At 41.2% G+C, this 18,745-nt stretch overlaps 1 protein-coding gene across 2 annotated transcripts in view; it reads left to right on the forward strand.

The window, feature by feature from the left end:
- The window catches only part of LOC125458176 (lysine-specific demethylase 3B-like), a 113,574-nt gene that overhangs the window by 67,703 nt on the left and 27,126 nt on the right, over nt 1–18,745 (forward strand). For both annotated transcript variants that reach the window (XM_048543148.2, XM_048543149.2), the window contains exons 12-16: nt 3,993–4,207; nt 12,674–12,826; nt 14,124–14,231; nt 16,351–16,478; nt 17,878–18,205. In XM_048543148.2, coding sequence (XP_048399105.1) covers nt 3,993–4,207; nt 12,674–12,826; nt 14,124–14,231; nt 16,351–16,478; nt 17,878–18,205 — 932 coding nt within the window. The remainder of the gene's footprint in view (nt 1–3,992; nt 4,208–12,673; nt 12,827–14,123; nt 14,232–16,350; nt 16,479–17,877; nt 18,206–18,745) is intronic.

The following is an 18,745-nucleotide window of genomic DNA, read 5'->3' on the forward strand; positions in this document are numbered from 1 at the left end:
GAACTGCATGGGGAAAGAGAGAAGATAGATCCCCTTGAAAAGTTTAAAACTCAAAATGTAAGGCTGCTTATGTGACGCCTATTGATTCAGCCATTCAGTATGAATGTTATTCACATTGCTGGTAAAGATAATGAAATTGTGGATGGGTTGTCATGGATGCAAAATGCTGAACTAATTTAAGGATATAAAAGATGAGAAACAGTTCCATATGACAAGTATAAAGAGAGTGACTGAAGCTCTTGAATTTTGTTGTCTATGTGCTGCATATCTTGATTTGTGTTTGAAATGGCAATTCATCATTCTTAAAGGTGGAGTCATATAAAGACCACTTTTTTAATTTGAACTCAGGAGACTGTGCAAAGAGATTACTAGTTTTAAAGTCATTTTTAGTGGAGCACTGATTACAACTCAATGTTGTGCTGAATAATGACGGTAAAAGCAAAGACTTCAAAGCCATTTGGTTCTTAACTTAAGCAAAAGTGCCTGACACTTTGGCTTCTTACCAGATGACCATGGCTTGTGTAGGATAGGTGTAGCAACAAACCATCAGCTTGCAATCTGCAAGCACCTTAAAATTTCTGTCTTGTGTAGAGATACCTGAAAGTCTCCAGTAATAGTTAGCTATCTTGCAGTCACCTTTCTCTGCAAGTGCCCTGTTGAAGGAGGAATAAAACTCCTTCACAGACAATGAGAGGATGAAATCTCGAACAGTGAGTGAAGAACATCAATGCACAAACAGTTGTGTCTCAAAAGCAAAGAACCAAAAAGAATTGGAAGGAAGGACAAGAAAAGAATTCATTGAATACTGTGGTCTCGACCAGTGTTCCCTCTTAGGCTGTGCAACTCTTCTGAGGGCCCATAAAGGTAAATCAGTGTGTGGATAAATTAACTTCTGGTTGGAAATGTTACTGCTGTGCATGGACCTTGGAGGTCTGTGTAGCAAGGGATCTCAGGGCCAGGCTGGTGCTGTCGAACTCTGTTTCCCTAATTCCCTTTTCCCATTTCCCACCGTAATTGACTTATTTGCCAGTGTGTGTCTGCCTGTATGTTGAAAGTGGAAAATTAAGAAGGGGTAGAGCTTTTAAGCTATAAACTTGTAACATAGCAATTGCCATGTCCTTTTGGCCATTTATTAGACAGTTTGTTCATAATTTATTTATTTTGCAAAGTATAGAGATCTGGCGAGTGCCTTCTTTTAAAGTGAGTTTGTCATTCAAGTAAACTGGGTCTGTGGATGATTTGTTGCGAGTCTTTTCACATTTACCATAACTGAGAATAACGGGGCTTGTTTTCCAGTGCACTATCATGGTGAGTTGTGACATTGCAAACTTCTGGATTTAAAGTTGAACCAAGCCCTGTCTACATTTACAAATGGCTGTGAAGGATTTGGGTCAACAAGATGCAGAGCTGGATGCACATAGCAGGCCGAGCAGGAAAGCTGATGTTTCGGGTCTAGACCCTTCTTCAGAAATGGGGGAGGAGAAGGGGATTCTGAAATAAATAGAGAGAGAGGGGGAGGCAGATAGAAGATGGATAAAGGAGAAGATAGGTGGACAGGAGACAGACACATCAAGGAGGCAAGGTTGGAGCCAGTAAAGGTGAGTGTAGGTGGGGAGTCAGCGAGGGGATAGGTCGGTCCAGGGAGGACAGACAGGTCACGGAGATGGGCTGAGGCTTGGGGTGGTAGGACAGGTTATGGAGGCAGGTACGAGAGAGACCCAGGAAGGAGAGTTATCGGAGTTGGTCCAGGTGAACCATCTCCGGTGGTGGAAGGTGTTGGTGAGTGGATGAACTGTCCGAGCTCTTCGTGGGAGCACGAGGCGGCGCTGATACAGTTATCTATGTAATGGAGGAAGAGGTTGCGTTATATAGATGACTGTATTGGCGCCGCGTCCTGCTCCTGAGAGGAGCTCGAACAGTTCATCCACTTCACCAACACCTTCCACCCAAACCTTAAGTTCACCTGGACTATCTCTAACACCTCTCTCTCCTTCCTGGACCCCTTTGTCTCCACCTCAGGCAACCACCTAGAAACCAATATCCATTTCAAGCCCACCGATTCCCACAACTACCGTGAGTACACCTCCTCTGATCCACCTTCCTGCAAAAAGGCCTTCCCCTATTCCCAATTCCTTCGTCTCCTCTCCCGAGATGAGGCATTCCACTCCCGTACATCTCCGATGTCCTTGTTTTTCAAGAACCGCAACTTCTCCTCCACAGTGGTCGAAAATACCCTCGACCGTGTGTCTCGCATTTCCCATAACTTATCCCTCACATCCCCTCCCCGCAGTAACAGCCAAAACAGAATCCCCCTTGTCCTCATGTACCACCCCACCAACCTCCGGACCCAACACATCATCCTCGGACACTTCCACCATCTGCAATCCGACCCCACTACCAAAGACATTTTTCCCTCCCCACCCTTATCAGCTTTCTGGAGGGACCACTCTCTCCGTGACTCCCTTGACTGCTCCACACTTCCCACCAGTCCTACACCTGCCCCTTCACAACCCCCCCCACCCCACCCCAATCCCAGGCTGTAAGAAGACCTTCCACATAAAACAGATGTTCACCTGCATTTCAGCTAATTTGGTATACTGTATCAGCTGTTCCTGTTGTGACCTCGTCTACATTGGGGAAATCAAGCGGAGGCTTGGGGACTGCTTTGTGGAACATCTTTGCTCGGTTTGCACCAAACAACTGCACCTCCCAGTCGCGAACCATTTCAACTTCTCCCACTTCTTAGATGACATGTCCATCCTGGGCCTCTTGCAGTGCCACAACGATGTCACCCGAAGGTTGCAGGAACAGCATCTCATATTTCGCTTGGGAACCCTGCAGCCTAATGGTATCAATGTGGACTTCACAGGCTTCAAAATCTCCCCTCCCCCAGCCGCATCCCAAAACCAGCCCAGCTCGTATCAGCCTCCCTAACCTGTCCACCCACCAATCCACTCCTCCCACCTCAAGCCCCATCCCCATATCCTACCTACTAGCCTCATTCCACCTCCTTGACCTATCCGCCCTCCCTGGACCGATCTATCCCCTCCCTAACTCCCCACCTCCACTCAGCTTTATTGGCTCCAACCCCGTCTCCTTGACCTGCCTGTCTCCTGTCCACCTATCTTCTCCTTTATCCATCTTCTATCTGCCACCCCTTCCTACCTATTTATTTCAGAACCCCCTTCCCCTCCCCCATTTCTGAAGATGGGCCTGGCCTCAAAACGTCAGCTTTCCTGCTCCTCTGATGCTGCTTGGTCTGCTGTGTTCATCGAGCTCTACACCTTGTTGCCTCAGATCCTCCAGCATCGGCAGTTCCTACCATCTCTGTAACAATAAAGGACTTGCGTGCCATTTGAATACTACTTCTGGTATCCTGACGACCACCGTATATCCTTCAATCATCACCGAGAAAACAGTTTAACTTACTGATGTTTGTGGAGCTTCATTGTGTAATTTTTTCATTTTCCAAAGGGTGATTGCAGTTGAGAAATATTCATTCGATATGAGGATTTGAGACTTCCAGAGGGATGTGAAACAATAACCGTGGCTTTTCCGACTCCATTTCAATTTTCTGAATAATTTATAGAAAATTTATCAACTTAGAGCAGTGAATATGCAAATCACTTTCTCATTATGGCCTTGATTTGATAATGCATTTGTGGTAGCTCTGTAGCTATCTGGATTGGTTTTAACTTCTGTTTTTTTTTGACATCAAAAATGCAGAGGGCCGTGGCCATTTTGTACCCAGTGCTTAACACTGAGCATAACCAGCTTTCTTGGACCTTGACCAATGAGTGAATACTTCTATTTACAGCACATTAGCAATTGCCAGAATTGATGCTGGTTCACAAACTCAAGAGTATGCAAAATTTTTTGACATTGTTGGTACATATTTTTATAAATGTTATTATTTGAATTAATCCTTTCTGCATGTGTTCAGATTAGTTGTTGGAAATGCAATGCATAATATTGTATACTTTTCTTTCCAGACTAGCATTTACTAGGACTGGTGTCCTACGTGTTGGGGGTTTCCTAAATCCCAGACAATGTGATGCTGAAGCCCTGAGTCTTTGGATCCCATCACGTACACCTGCTGAAGGCCTGGATTTGGAAACATCCAAATATATTTTGGCAAATGTTGGTGACCAATTTTGTCAACTGGTAATGTCTGAGAAGGAGGCTATGCTTCTGGTAGAACCCCACCGTAAGTTAAACTTTCTTGTCAGCAATATGGTAGCTAATATGCTAGGATTATTCATCCACTCAAAACCTAATGGATTTTGCAGTATGTTAGTTCTGACTGATGAACTGATCTCTATAACATGTTCCTATGCAAATTAAATATGGTGAATGAATTACAGTGGACCATAGACAGTCAGCAATGGAATTTTGTCTCCATATTCCTGTTTTCCAATGCTCGATATCAACCAGCTTATTGAGTTCCTGTACAGATTTATGATATTAGGTTAGCATTACGAGTTCAAATCCCACTGTGTCATTTTGTGAAATTCAATTCCTTTAATTTGGCAATATGAAAACAAAAAGTGATTGCAGTGGCATATTCTCTTAGGATTTAACATTCATCAAAGGAATTACATTGCAAAATTTCAGTGTTTTCTTCACTGCACTCCAGGAGACTGAATGGGCTAATGTGCAAGTAATTTGTCTCCATCTTTAACGTTTCCACATTTCCTGTCTACTTCAGGATCTACATTGCTGGTAGCTGAAGCTAATTGTAGAATTGGACTTAAAAGTGGCAATTTTAGGCCCTTTTTTTGTCTTTGAAAAGAAAATTATTTGAATTTTGCCAGTCTCTGGGAAGTGTTGGTGCTAAACTTTGATTCAGGCCTTTGCCCTTTTGGAACTAAATGTGATGTCTGCTATTTGAAGGACATATGTGAAATGTAATGGTTATATGGATAATTAAAACTCTCGTGACATTGCTTTCACAAGAGGAAATATGTTTTATAGATGTGTACCCTCAAATTGAGCTTTAGAAAGTATGATAACAGGAATTACGTTTGATATTTATAGCAAGTCTGTGGCCGATGGAGTAATGAGTGTCACAAGTGGTGGAGATTTGAGAGAGAATAGTCACTTCTGACAATGGAGTAAGTGGTTCCCTCTCAACTCATCCACACCGCATCATGGGCTTTTTTTGGCTCATTGCATCTTCTCTCAACTGGGGATAAGTGATTACACCCATCTCCTTTCCCCAAGCTGTTTGTCTACCCCGAAGCAACTTACTGCCTCCTCTCTCTTCACTTAATTGAGCTGTATTCTCCCAGTGCTCCAGCCTCAGCTTTTTCCCTTTGTCTCTCCATTTGCCTTCCCCTGCCCCCACAACTGATGAAAATATTTATTGTTCAGCTGCTTTCTCCCCCCAGGCCATAATTCCACTGGACATTCTCCAACTGAGCAAATTGTATACCAATTTCCACTGGATCACATCATGCTACGCATCTCTTACAGAGCAGTTGGTTTCATTTCCCATTCTCACTGGCAGTTAGTTTCTTCCCAACGAACCTGCAGAGACAACATTCCCCACTTGGACTGCTCCTACTGTACTGAATTTCCCTGATGCAGCAGCATGCAGCCATCCCTTACCCTCTTGGTTCCATGCACTTCACTGCAATTGTATTGACTCACTGCAGCCTTCACTGTCGTGTATTGTTTTTCCCTGATATCCAGCTGCTAATTCCATGCTTCCCTCCCCACTTTCAACCTTTGACTTCTGAATTGCACTTCCCTTTATTCCTCTATTCTCCAGGCATCGCAGTAAACCCTCGCTTAAAGTTGTGGCTGCATTCCTGAAAATTCCAACTTCAAGCAAGTTACACACTCCGATTAAAACTGATATAAAGCTGTATTTAGGTTCTGATAGATGTTCCTTATCAGAAACAAAAGCCCTGTGTGTTTATAATTTCCTTGTTGCTGAAGTCAAAAACCTTTAAAAATAAAAATAAATTTAAAAGTGTATATGAAATAAATAGTAACTTCCTGCTTGTGTCTTGCTTGCTGCTTGTTAACCTCCTGATCACCCCACACATCCCGCTGTTTTAACATTCAGGTTGCTTTCCTCAGAAACTTCAGTTTGCAGCCTCTGCTGGCCCCATATTCCCCCTCTCAATCATCCTTCACTCTGGACCTCCTGCTGCCTGACTCTGCCATTCACTGCTTCCCCAGAACACATTGATTGAACAATGTTAAGATGAAAATATAAAATGGGGCAGTGTTCAATAGAAATTGACTGCATCTGTGATCTTCCCCTCAGTTTTTTCATTATTTGCCTGCCTTCGATTTAACTTGAATACTTAAATTGACATTGGATGTGTTTTTAAATGAGGCTATAGGTAACAGCCGTATTAAAACATTTCATGTATCAGGTGATAAAGTGGCAGTGCTGTGGTAATGTGTAGAAATACAAATTAGTCATGAAATAGCTTACAACAGTGTAACCACAACAGTGTACTTTTATTAGCTCACCTTATCCAGTACCTGCAAACTCTTCGTAGTGAGTACTGAGATTGTAAGGCAATTTGAGGCTTCCACTTAATCAAGGCAGTAGAGTTGAAGAAAAGTAGCAGCTGTCTTTGGTATGGACAGGCTGACAGATCAATGCAGCAGTGGAGTTCCACCCTTCTGAAAGTAATGTTGTTAGACATTGGAAGAGTTGATTGGGTCTGCATGTGATTTTTAAAAAAGAAATACAGCAACAAAGAGCTTGTGAGTGACAAAATGTATTTGATCATAAAGGTTAAATGCTTAGGCATAGCCTGCACCACTTACTGGGTGCATATATGTCGTCCACTGTATGCAGTGGCTAGTACAACTGCTGAAGTGAACCCAGAATTAAACCTAGATTTATCTCCTGATATCAAAGTTTAATTTAACATGACTAGAAAAAAAATTAATTGAAGAGATGTATTCACGTAATATCTTCCTGCAGTTTGATCATTTTGCAAGCGCTGTTTTTTGTTTTCTGTCTTTTGTTTTGAAACTGAACCAGAAGGTGTTGTGAAATTAAAAACAATGCTGGAGAAACTCTGGCAGCGTCTGTGGAGAGAGAAACAGAGCTAACATTTCGTGTCCCATATGACCCGCCTTCAGAACTGAAAAAGGCTGGAAAAACATTATTTCTTTGTATGAAAAAATGGAGGGAGGAGGATCGAGTGAAATAAATAGGATTGGCACCCAAACTGAAAGGCAAAGGGAGTGTTTATAATGACAGGGGAGAGACAAGCAGAAATAAATCACTGTTGTACCTTGCATGTATGTTTTGGGCCTTGGACAGTGAGGAGGGAGAAGGTCAAAGGACATGTGATACACTTGCGAGTGCATGGATGGTGCTGGGGTCTGGTGTGTAGGAGATGTTAAGAATGACAGGGCAGTGGGCGGGGAATAGCCCCTCTGTAATGCTAATCGCAAAAGGGAGGGAAGGATATGTTTGGTGGTGGCACCCTGATGGAGATGATGGAACTGGCATAGGATTTTCTTTCAGTCTAGCCTGTCATATTTGCTGCTCACAGTATGGTTTTCTCCTCATTGGTAAGACCAAATGTTTACTGGGTGACTGCTTTTACAGAGCACCTCCACAAGAATGACACTAACTTTCCAGTTCCATACTGTTCAAAGCACCAAACTGTCCTCATGCCCACATTTCAGTCTTAGTGTTCTGCTCTAGTGTTCCAGTGAAGCTCAGTGCTAGCTGGTAGATTAGCACAACATTTTCCACCTAGACACTCTGCATCCTTCAGGACTCCAAATTGAATTCAGTAACTTCATACCATGACCTTGTACAGGATGCCGGTGAGGCCCCTTTTGGAGTACTGTGCACACTTTGGTCGGCCTGCTATAGGAAGAGTACTCCACTTTGTTATCCTCCACTTTGTTTCCAAAGTCAGATCGAACACTGCTTTTGTTCCTTATTAGGCTGGAAGCATTTTTATCATAAAAGTTAGCCTGCATGTTTCAGAATTCCATCCCTGCTCTTAGCACTTCTTCGTCCATAGGTGTTAAGAGGAATTCAAGATACCTTTCATTTTACCTACCGTTTGAAATGTGCCAACATATTTTAATCATTCAGCTGTTTATCACATTTCAGAGCTCAATTCGAAGAATTGCAAATGAGAAATCAGCTATTTCTTAACGCAAGCCAAATCGATTCAATCCTAGAACCATCTTGAACTGCCCAGTTATACCCTAAAAATGCACACTGGCATGTCCCAGAAGTCCCGATGCACTGACTATGCAGTAATTGCTTGGGGTGTTTCAACTGCTGGTAGAAGTAAATGGTGGCTGACACATCGACCAAAACAAGAACCCTGCATTTGAATCAGAAGAAGGTAGAAAGCTTCCTCATTATAAAACTGGTGTCACTCCCCGTCCCCCATCCCCAACCACCCAACTCCCCATATGAAAGTTCTATCATCACGATGAATGTCAATCCCATCGAACACAGACATCTGTACAAATCATAGAGGCAATGCAGCACGGAAACACACCCTTCGGACTAGCTCACCATGGCAAACACGTTTCTCAAACTAAAGTAGTCCCACTTGCCTATATTTGGCCCATATCCCTCTAAACCTTTCTTCTTCATGTACCTATCCAAATATCTTTTAAATATTGTAACTGTACCCACATCTAATACTTGTTGCAGTTCACCTTATCTATACCCCTCATGATCTTATAAACCTCTACAAGGTGATCCCTCAATCTCCTCTGCTCCAGTGGAAGAGAGTCCCGGCCTATCGTTATATTTGAAACCGTGTAGTCCCAGCAATATCCTGGTAAATCTTCTCTGAACCCTCTCCAATTTAATAGTATTTTTCCTATAACAGGCTGACCAGAACTGCGCACAGTGCTGCAAAAGGGGCCTCACTGACATCCTGTACAAACTTAACATGATATCCAAATCCTATACTGTGGGTCTGAGCAATGAGGCAAGTGAGGTAAACACCTTCTTAACCACTCTGTCTTAATGTGATGCAACTTTCAAAGGACTGTGTACCTACACTGGAGGTCTCGCTGTTCAACAACACTTCCCAGGGCCTTGCCATTAACGGTATAAGTCCTGCCCGTGTTCACTTACCAATTTTGGTGTCACCTGCAACTTAGTAACCATGCCTCCTAAATTCTCATCCAAATTGTTTACGTAAGGCACAAACAAAAATGGACCCAGCATTTATCCCTTCCGGAACACCACTGGTTGCAAGCCTATAGTCCTCCACCACTACCCTCTATCTCCTACTGTTAAGCCAATTTTCTATCCAATTGGCAAGCTCTCCCTGAATCCCATGTGAGCTAACTTTGCTGACTAGTCTACCATGTGGAACCTTGTCAAAGGCTTTAAAGTCCAGAAAGACGACAACTATCGCTGTGCCTTCATCAGTTTTGTTTTGTTACATCCTCAAAGAACGCGAGTTTGAGAGGTATGATTTCACGCACACTTGGCTATGCTAACTATCCTGAATAAGCCCTTGCCCCTCCAATTCATGTAAATTCTATCTCTCAGAATCCCCTCCAACACCTCAATCAACACTGATATCAAACTCACCAGTCACTTGTTAATAGGCTGCTTCTTGCAGCCTTTCCTAAATAAAGGCACATTAGCCACCCTCCAATCCTCTGGTATCTCACCTGTGGCTGTAGATGATACAAATATCTCTGCAAGGGGGCCCCACAATTTCTTTCCTAACTACCCACAATATTCTGGGATGCACTTGACCAGATCTCGGAGATTTATCCACCTCTTTTTTTTTAAGACCTTGAGCACTTCCTCTTCTCACCCACCTATCTGTCACTCTTCCCCTTACCCACTTTGCCCCACACTCACCTGCCATCCTGCCGCCTCTGCCAGTCTGCTACTTTACCTATTTCTCTCAGTAGCTGCCAAAGAAGCTTTGAGATCTTTTCTGAAGAAGGGTCCAGAACCAGAACGTCTGCTTTCCTGATGGTCTGACGATGCCTGCCTGCTGTGTCCATCCAGCTCTACACCCTGTTATCTCAGACTCCAGCATCAGCAATTCCTACTGTCTCTTTGAGATCTTCAAACTTTTTCTTTCTTGGAATCCACCAGTTATTGCCATAAAAGAGGGTGGAAGGGATGCACTGTTGGCCTCCAGTGCACTTTCTTCGCAGTACATACAAGATGTTTTCGTACTATGGAGGCCTGAAGACCAAAGAAATGACTGACAGGAAAGTAGGCAATAGCTCTCTGATGAAGGGTCTAGGCCCGAAACGTCAGCTTTTGAGCTCCTAAGATGCTGCTTGGCCTGCTGTGTTCATCCAGCTTCACGCTTTGTTATCTCGGATTCTCCAGCATCTGCAGTTCCCATTATCACTGGCCTCAGTGATAGTTGTTTTGCAAATGTAATTGTGAAGTGACAGTTTCTGTTGCTTCGATTATACATGCACTCTGTATTTGTTTAATACTGACATGCGGTATTCCCTCAATAGTCTTAACTCTTGTATGGAGACGTTATTATTCATTCATGGGATGTGAGCATCGCTGGCTAGACCAGCATTATTGCCCATCCCCAGCTACCCTCACAAAGGTGCGGGTAAGCTGCCTTTTTGAATCTCTGCAGTTCACGTTGTGTGAGTAGATAATACCATTAGGGAGGGAATTCCAGGAGTTTAGTCCCATTTGCATTGAATGAATGACAAGATATTGCATGCCAGGACAGTGTGGGGCTTGGTGGGGAACTTGCAGGTTGTGGTGTTCCCATGTACCTGCTGCCCTTGTTCTTCTAGATTGCAGTGGTCATGAATGTTTGTGGATGTGGTGCGAATCTCACAGGCTGCTTTGTCTTGGATGATTTAAAGCTTCTTGAGTGTTGTTGGAGCTGTATTCATCCAGGCAAGCAGAAACTATCCCATCAGACTCCTGACTTGTGCCTTGTAGATGATGGACAGGCTTTGGAGAGTCAGCACGTGAGTTAGTCACTCTGGTATTCCTAGTCACTGACCTGCTCTTTTAGTCACTATGGCAAATCCAGTAGAGTTTCTGGTCCTTAGTAATCCCCAGGGTGTCGATATAGGGGAATTCAGTGATGGTTGTGCCATTGAATGTCAAAGGGTGATGATTAGATTCTGTCTTATCAGTGATGATCATTGTGTGGCACGAGTGTTACTTGCCACTTGTCAGCCCAAAACTGGATGTTGCCCAGGTCTTGCTGTGTTTGGACATGGACTTCTTCAGTGTCAGCAGAGTCGTGATTAGTCCTGAATATTGTGCAATTATCAATGAACATCCCCAGTTCTGATCTTATAGTGGTGGGAAGGCCATAGATGAAGCAGCTGAAGAAGGTTGACTCTAGAACATTGTCCTGAGGATCTCCTATAGTGATGCCCTGGAAGTGAGATGACTGCCCTGCAACATCCACAACCATCTTCCTGTGTGCCAGGTATGAATCCAGATCACAGAGAGCTTTCCCCCGATTCCCAGTGACTCCAATTTTGCTAAGGTTTCTTGATGCCACAGTATTGAAAATAATCTGGTTTTTAGGAAGAAACATACTACATGATATGAACATTCGAGAGACGAACAAAGGTCGGCAAGTCCATTCATCTTCTCTCGTACAGTCATAATGCCTTACTGTCATGATTTTTTTAATCCATTCACGGGATGAGGGCATCGCTGGCTAGGCAGCATTTATTACCCGCCCCTAATTGCCCAGGAGCAGTCAAGAGTCAACCACAATGCTGGGGGTTTGGAGTCATGTGTAGACCAGACCAGGTAAGGAAGGCAGTTTCCTTCCCTAAAGGGCATCAGTGAACCAGATGAGTTTTTCCAACGATCGGCAATGGGTTCACAGTCATCATTAGATTCTTAATTCCAGATATTTATCGAATTCGGATTCCACCGTCGTCCGTGGTGGGATTTGATCCCGGATTCTCAGAAGGTTATCTAAGATTACAAAGGGATCTTGATCAATTGGACTGATGGGCTGAGGAGTGACAGATGGAGTTTAATTTATGACCACTATCACTTGCCAGTAGCCGTGTGACCTCTTGAGAGGCAGTAAAAACAGGCAGAAATTTCCAAGGTTATTCACAAGTGGTAAATATATGTATGTAACCTTTTGGCTGTTTGTTGCTCGTGCAAACCCAAGAAAGTATATTGACCACATTTTGTCTTTTTGGCTATGTTTTATACATTACGACCAGTGCCCCAGCCAGCAACAGATAGGTCTGTCTCTGTCTCACAGATTCACATCAAATTCATACAGGCTGCAGAAATAAGCATCTTGTTCTTTGTGTCTACGTTGCTATGGGAACAGAGAAACATCCCAACATCTAATCTAGTTGTGCCATTATGCAAATTTAGCATACAGCCTTAGACTTTCCTGACTGTTCTATTTCAAATAATCTGTCTTTACAACCATAGTTTGTATGGTTGTGGTATGTTTGTACATAACTATGAAACTCATCCAAAATTGAAGATAATCTGTATCTATTTGATGCAATGCATTGCAGTGAGCTCATCTGTATTTGTGAATGATTGGAATGTTTGAAATACAAATTTTGAAATATTGTTCATGTTAATTGTGCCAGTGTTGAAATTCTCCTTGTTTAAATTGATAAAGAGTTTTGTGAGCCTCGTAAATGCCTTATTTAATATCCTCATATGTGATTGACCTTAGTTTATTCTTACTGTTTCTAGAACAACTGGCATGGAAACGAGCTGTACGGGGTATTCGTGAGATGTGTGATGCATGTGAAACAACTCTCTTTAACATCCATTGGGTCTGTCGTAAATGCGGTTTTGGTGTGTGTCTCGACTGCTACAGGATGAGGAAGGGGCGACCACCACAAGGTACGGAAACAGTGTGAATTCAAGAACTTGTTAAACTGGAGGGATTGCACCCAATAGTGTGATAAAACAGCACCTATTTTGTAGCCTCAGTTATATTTTTTGTAAAAATGTGTGATTAACTTAAGTAGCATGAAGTAGTTCAGCAATATTACTAATAATGAATTGGCACATATCGTAGCCGTTGTGTATCTTGACCTTGGTAAAAAGCTTGTTTTCAGAATTAAGTAAAATGTAAATAGAGTGTACTAAAGTCGTGTCAGCAAGAGGCTTTTGACCTGTAAGAGGACAGTTGAGAATGACACTGAAGTGATGCGTTTTTCTACAAAGTTAATCCAGATTGCCTGAACAGAAGTTTGACATTGACAACGTGATTAAACAGGCAAGTAAGAAATTGTTCCAGTTAAGTTTGTTCAAAACCACCTAGAACTGAGGGTATAGTAACAAGACCTAATGATGTCCATGAACTGGTATCACCACATTCTGAAGAGGAATCTATATCCCTGGTGTGTTTCAGTTGAAGAATTGGGTTTGGTATAATTTTAATTGCATCACCATTGATAACCATGTATCCAGTTGCCTGGGCCCTAAACGCTGGAACTGTGCCCAAAGCTTCTTTATCTCTTGATCTCTCCTTTAAGCTGCTCCTCTGATCTATATTAAGGACTAAACTCTCCTAACATTGCTTTTTGTGGTGCTGTATGAGATTTTGTTTGGCACTCCTTGCCACAGTACTTGTCTTCAAATTCATACAGTACTGCTAAAGAGATGCAAAGAGAAGGGGAAGCTGTAACATCTGGCATCTTTCATCTGAATCAAACTAATGCCAGTATCCTGGTATAACTTGTAAAGCCCAGGGCAGATTTCAACTGGTGACGTAACAGTGACCTTGATGTAATATTCCTAGAAATTGTGGAAATCAGGATAGAAGCCAGGTGGGATGTAGATGGTAGTTTGAGTCCAGGTACTAAAGTATGTTTGCATACTGTATGACAGTGAGTATAACAAAGAACAGCAGACAGTATAAAGGCTGATAATGAAATGTGTTATCTTTGTATGCACGGGTGATGAGGCAATGAAGAACAGTAGTTTGGGTGTGATAATAGATTTGTTTATAGAAATATATTCTTTGAGATTAACCATCCAGCCGTAGTGGGACTGCCAGAGGTGCTGAAAAATGTAAATGCAGAATCTTGATTGTAAATGCAATCTATAGTAATAGATGAACAATTGCATACTTCTATGATCCTTTGTTCTTTTAATACATGATGTCCGGTTTGTTTTATTTTTCTCCTCTCAGTGGATGATGACAGTCTTGAAGATGAGGTTTTCTCCTGGTTGAAATGTGCTAAGGGACAGACCCATGAACCAGAGAATTTAATGCCAACACAAATTATTCCTAGCACTGGTTAGTACATGTTTTGTAAATTATAAAACTACCTTTCGTTCAGGCGTTAAAAAGAAAATTAGTCATTCACAGGGTGTTTGTATTTTTCTGATGCTCCTAACATTTTGCATCACACTATAAATCACTTGCAAGCCCCTTTCTTTGCTATGTGATGCAACCTGTCGTTTCATTTTCATTTGATCAAGTATTTGTTAACTTGAGGTTAGAAATTGGCTATGTGTGACACAATAGACAAGAGCCTGTAGTGCTAAAACTGACTGAATGGAGCATTTGCACACAAATATCTTGGCTGTTCTGTTGAAACTTTTTTTGTGAATAACAGCCTCCGGGTTCCTAGCCAACTCTGTCATACTTCCACTGATAATTACCAATTGAACACCTTTTACTCCACGGTGCCTCTGTCTTAAGTTAGGAACAGTGGGCAGAAAATAAAACTATGCATCCACCTGAAGGCATTTATTTTTTTTTTCCTTTCTGCCAGAGCTACTTTTAACTGAAGGTTTCTTTGACTGTATATTCAGGATTTGAGATGGTAAAGAATATTTGCATAAAAGCTGGATAAATATATACTTGCATTAATGTAAATAAATATTTTCATTAGTGGAAGCATTAACATTTGTGAATTTAAATACAAAGTGGCCTGCAGATGCTATTCAGTAGCAAACTCTTCTATTACTTAGTTTCATTGTCCTGAAACACACATCTTTGCTTTTATGGGGAAAGTTATATTGAATTGTTAATGAACAACAGTAATGTGCTGCTGTTTATATTAAATAAGTATTATATTATTTACTGCACACCAATCAGACTGTCCGTCTCAAGAATGTTAACTGACAACTTTGACTCCCTGCTGCCCTGTTATATCCCACCTTAAATCACTTGTTTATGTAGAAGCATTGTGCATTATTGTAGACAAATTGCTGTCAAACTTGCATTCAATTGAAATGTTTGTTATTCGGAAGCAGGAAATCATTGCTGTGGAATATGGCTAAGTATTAGCATCAGCAGTATGGGGGTGTCTGGTTATTTCCAAGTTAACCGTCAAGATTATTTCATTCACAGGTGCGGGCATTGCTCATTTGGCTAGTATTTATTGCCCATCATAATTACCTAAGGGCAGTTAAGAGTCAAGCACATGGATCTGGAGTTGCTTTAGTCCAGACCAGATAAGAGCAGTTTCCTTCCATGAAGAATGTTAATAAACCAGATGAACCTTTTCCCTACAATCAGCAGTGACGTTGCTGTCATCATTAGCCTTTCAATTCCACAGTTTTATTGAGATTGAGTTCCAGTTCCACCATAGCCATGGCAGATTTTGAACATGGTTGCCTGGAACATTGCCTGAATTTCTGGGTTAATAGTCTGGCTTTAGTGGACAATCAGTAGGCTATCACCTCCACTGTTTGCACTGAATGCAGGCTTCTTATACACTACAAATTTTCCCTTGTTCTTTGAGCTGTATATTTATAGGCATCAGAGCTATCTCACTGTTGGAGAAATGCCCTACAATTGCAGACCTTTGAAAGAACAGCTTTAGGTCATCTCACTCCACTTAGCTTAATAGTTGTATCATTGCTCCTGTGTCACTATTGGCTGTAGAACAAGTTTACTGTTTATTTCATGTGTGGAATTTTCAGAGATGTATTTTAGAAAAATTACCAATACTTGAAATTGTTCTTTCCTGAGTAAATGTATTATGTGAACCTACTCCCTTGATGTAATGTTGAACTATATCAGCTTGCCAGAGTACACTCATCTGCGTTTTCTGATCGTTTATGTATTGCAATGATCTAACTTCATTTACGGAAAAAGACCCTGCATCTGCAGTCTTGTCTGTACTGAACTGTTGCAAAGGCAATCCACCCTGTTGTAATATTACGACCAAATGCCAAATCTAATCCTAAAACCCTTTCTGTTTTAGATATTAGTACCATTAAATTGTTCGGCTTTGTATATAATTCCTGTGCATCAAAATTTCTGCATTCTGCCTTTATTATCTTCTGCGTGTGCTCAAAGCAAAGTTAAAAGGATATTATTAATTGAGATTTATTAAAGAATTGGCTGACCTCCATCAGCTTGACCTCATCATTTCTGAAAATATTCATCTCTCAATCAACAGCTCTTTATGATATTGGAGATATGGTACATGCGACAAGGGGAAAGTGGGGAATCAAAGCCAACTGCCCTTGTATTACCAAACAGCTCAAACCTCTGCCCAAGCCAGCAGCACCAAATGGAGTGTCACAGGTATGTTTTATTATTGGCATTTGGAACTTAGCATTCAAGAGTAGCTAATTTAAAATCTGCTAATCTCTCTTCAGGGTTTTAAAGAGCACAGACAGAAGAAACAATCTGATTAAAATCAAGATGTGGCAAAATTTGAAAATGGGAGTTGAGATTTTAACAACTGTAGAAGGGAATTGTAGAAGTGAGAAATGCATTCTCAGTGGAGGAGTCAGTGTCTGTTTCATTCAGAAAGTTTGAGACAGCTAAATATATACCTGGAGAAAACTTGTAGAAGGGATCTTATTGTGATTAGGCACTTTCACCACTGAGCTAGTCCTGTGCTTGTGTTCCTAGAAAATTAGATTTTCACAATAGGAGTATCTCTGTATTTTGCATTGAGAACCCTTGGGCACAAATTCTAAAATATGAGGAACCGATATGCCACAAGCTGAGGAATATACTCGTTCTGAATGAAAGTCATATTGAACTCAAAACATTAACTGTTCTCTGTCTTCACCGTTTCTGCCAGACCTGCTTAGTTTCTCTTGCTCTTAATTTTTATGATTTTAGTTGCATTGTCGTTTGCACAAGGGAAGTTCTCGTAAAGTGTATGAGGGAGGATGAGTGTAAGGAGTTAATTATAGCATTAAAAGGAACTAAAGCTATCCCTATGGTCCAAAAGCAGAGCAATAAGAAGTGTTTTTTGTGATAGTTATATTTTATGATCAGATGAATGGTCCATTTATTGCATTTTGGTTGAAGCAAACAGCAGTAATTTTACCCAGAAAGCAAATCATGATTGGAAAGCAAGGGGACATGTGGGAGTGTTGGGACAGGACCTTGAAAGAATATAAAAGCCAAGAGTTTATTGAAGAGCTGAGACGATGTTAATAAACCTCAGTAGTGTGTATGGCTAAGAGAAGGTTTTAGTGATGCTGACTGGTACAGAGAAACATAAATATGAAGCAAAACGTCAGATTTTTTAATATAAACAATACACAAAACTCATCAATAAAATAGAAATGTTTAAAATTCTGAAAGGATGGGGGATCTATTAAAGCATACTGTATCCAATTGTTGAGAGCTCAAGAATGAAGGTTAATGACAAAAGATTTAAAGCAATGGATATGAGGAACTTTAAAAGAGTTTTGAGATTATGAAATTCATCTACGAGGTTGGTTGTTGAGGCAGAAACTGTCACTGATGATCGAATAGGTGGATGAAGGGATACGGAAATAATATAGATTAATGTAAAGATATAAGAACTGTTTGTTTGTGGAATGTATAAGCAATACAGATTTCATTAGGTCGAATGGCTTGTTCTGGCATACAAATCTCTATGTATTTAATCCAGCCTTGGCATTTTTAAATTAATGTATTAATGTTCTAATGTTATTTGAAATTCTGGACTTTTTTTTAGCTTCCAAGTATTCTTCCAAATCCTACCAGTGCACTTGCTGTGAATGAGGTGTCACCATGCAGTGGAGGCTCTGTTATTTTACCTCAGCCTGATGGTGGTCCAGTGGAAGTGAAACCAGACCCAGCCAACAGCAGCAGTGAGGCGAGTCAAAACAATACCATGAGCCAGGGTGAGAGCAGTTGCAATAATTTAAGCTTTGTAGGCGACAGTGAAGGGGTGTCCACCACAGCTGGCTTAAAGGATGGCACATTGAGTTCAGCAGACACTACATCAGCATTACACTGGTTGGCTGACTTAGCTACACAGAAAGCAAAGGAGGAAAAGAAAGGTAAATTTCCTTTATCTTGTTAATTGATCAGTCGATTTCATGATTATGCTATTCTGTTCCTTAATGATTAGCATGTTAGAGTTTGTTTAGTGGAATGGGATGATGGACTGTTGACTCTATCAGTTAGGGAGAGGGTTTTGCAAACAATTTTAACTATGCAGAAATAATCTTTTGGTTTTGTATTTAGTGGTAATTGTGAAACAGCCATTTTGACTGATATTTGCAATGAAATGTTAAGTAATAGTCATGGTAATGCATTGAGGGTTGTGTTAAAGGTATCAATCTGTCACATTTGATCCAATTTGGACAAATCCAGATCATGTTCACAGTGTCAGTGGACTCTAAATTGCACAGGTGTAGTATCCATTAGTTGTCACCAGTTGGCAAATGATGTCACCATCAGCAAGTTTGTAAAACTGACAAAAGTTTGGAGAGATTGGGAGTTTTTGTTTTGAAGAGATTAAAAAGTAAGATGAATCAACAAAATTATTCGAGTAGAAAATTTTACCATTAAGGCTTAGAGAAAATCAACATAAGAAT

The sequence above is a fragment of the Stegostoma tigrinum genome, chromosome 13 (assembly GCF_030684315.1).
Source record: "Stegostoma tigrinum isolate sSteTig4 chromosome 13, sSteTig4.hap1, whole genome shotgun sequence".
Lineage (NCBI taxonomy): Eukaryota > Metazoa > Chordata > Chondrichthyes > Orectolobiformes > Stegostomatidae > Stegostoma > Stegostoma tigrinum.